Below are 1,542 nucleotides of genomic sequence, written 5' to 3' on the forward strand. Positions count from 1 at the left end.
AAAATCTTTAAAAAAAAAAAAAAAAAAAAAAAAAGAAATGCTCCCTGGAGCCTTACAGCTGTTCCCCTCGGCCCCAGCTCTACACCAAAACCACGCTGACATAATGGACCGTCCAGGCACAGCAGCCCCGAGCCAGGCTGTGGTCTTACCAGTCCTTCTGAGACACATTCTGGTTGTAAATGTGCCCGCTGAGGTTTCTGTACGGTGGACAGATGCATTTGCAGCGGATATCTTCAGAGCTCTGGACGAGAAAGCGCGTATCAGGGACGTCCTGGGTTCAGGCACCAGCAAGACTCTCAACTCTCGGCCCCCATTCCATAAGGCGCCCCGGCCTTCCCCCACCCCCAAGGTCAGCAAGGAATGGCATCTGCAGGGAGGGTGCTACATCACAGGGTCCTTAAGACACCTGTCCAGGTGGCAAAGGAGAGTCACAGAAAGCTGCCTGGGGCTGCCATCCCCTTGCAGGGTGCTGGGGTGGGGGGCACGTGGAAAGCAAAGCTACGGTCCTCCACCCTGGGCCCACACCTGTGTGTGCCCCTCTGTCCAGCAGTCCTGGTGGCCGGCCTCTTCCCACCCATTCCATCTCCAACTTCCTAGGTTAGGCTTGGGGGAAGGACCAGGGCGGGATGAAGGAGACAAAGCGGGTGGCTTCCGTGGGAATACCCAAGCTGCCCCTCTGAAGATCCTGCCTCTCTGGACCGGGTAAGAGACACTGCCACCAACATTTTCATCCCAGGTAGGAATTCCCCAGAGGGAGCGCAAGCAACACCCCACAGGCCCCAAAAGGTGTCGCTCCTGCTGAAAGTCCTTGTTATCAAACCTAGAGTTAATATCTGACCTAATTGCAGTTTCAGCCTCTCCCAGAAACATCATCTTCATCAGTCTGGGATTTTCTGGCCAAGCACCAGTCGGGTCATGTGTCTCATCCCCCATGGAGAGAGGCAGTCTACATGACATCCTCCCCCTCCGCGCTCCCCCCCCGTCCCCCCCCCTCCAGAGAAAAGGCGTCCCTGACCCAAAGAACGCTTTCTTTTCTTCCGTCCACAGCTCCCTGGCCCCGCCCTTCTTCCCAGGAAACCCTTCCGTTGCGCGCCCGCCCTCCTCGGACCACCCTTCCAGGTTCCAGAAGGGATGCTGGCCGATTCATGAGTCCCTTAATAAAGCCAATGGGATCCTCAAATTTACTCGGTTGCATTCTGTTGTTTTAATACCTAAAACTTCTTCAAAGCCTTGGCGATCTTCAGAATCTCAAATTCCACGGACCCACCCAAACCTAGGTCGGGGTCACCGTCCCAGCACGCAGGTTGGGCGCGCTCCTTACAGAAAGCCCCACCTGTGCGGGACTTGACACTCATCCCACGACTCGATTTCCCCCCCGAGAAGCAGTTATTAAGGTCACCGACCCGGACACAGGCTCCCTGGCTGGAACGCCAGCCCTGCGCTGGCCCCGCGCACAGGGAGGCCTGCGGTCTGCGCCCCAAGCGGACGCCACCAAATGCGGGGCGCGCAGGGTGTGTGTGTGGGGGTGTTGGGGGCGCGCAG

The 1,542-nt window shown here is 57.6% G+C and overlaps 1 protein-coding gene across 1 annotated transcript in view; it reads right to left on the reverse strand.

Moving 5' to 3' along the window:
- Positions 1-873, reverse strand: part of TMEM9 (transmembrane protein 9) — an 11,798-nt gene extending 10,925 nt beyond the window's left edge. Inside the window, exons 1-2 of the mRNA XM_019637997.1 lie at positions 526-873; positions 150-241 (exon numbers count right to left, since the gene is read on the reverse strand). Coding sequence (XP_019493542.1) covers positions 150-241; positions 526-873 — 440 coding nt within the window. The remainder of the gene's footprint in view (positions 1-149; positions 242-525) is intronic.
- Between the last annotated feature and the right edge of the window lie 669 nt (positions 874-1,542).

This window comes from Hipposideros armiger, unplaced genomic scaffold (assembly GCF_001890085.2).
Source record: "Hipposideros armiger isolate ML-2016 unplaced genomic scaffold, ASM189008v1 scaffold_37, whole genome shotgun sequence".
Taxonomy (NCBI): domain Eukaryota; kingdom Metazoa; phylum Chordata; class Mammalia; order Chiroptera; family Hipposideridae; genus Hipposideros; species Hipposideros armiger.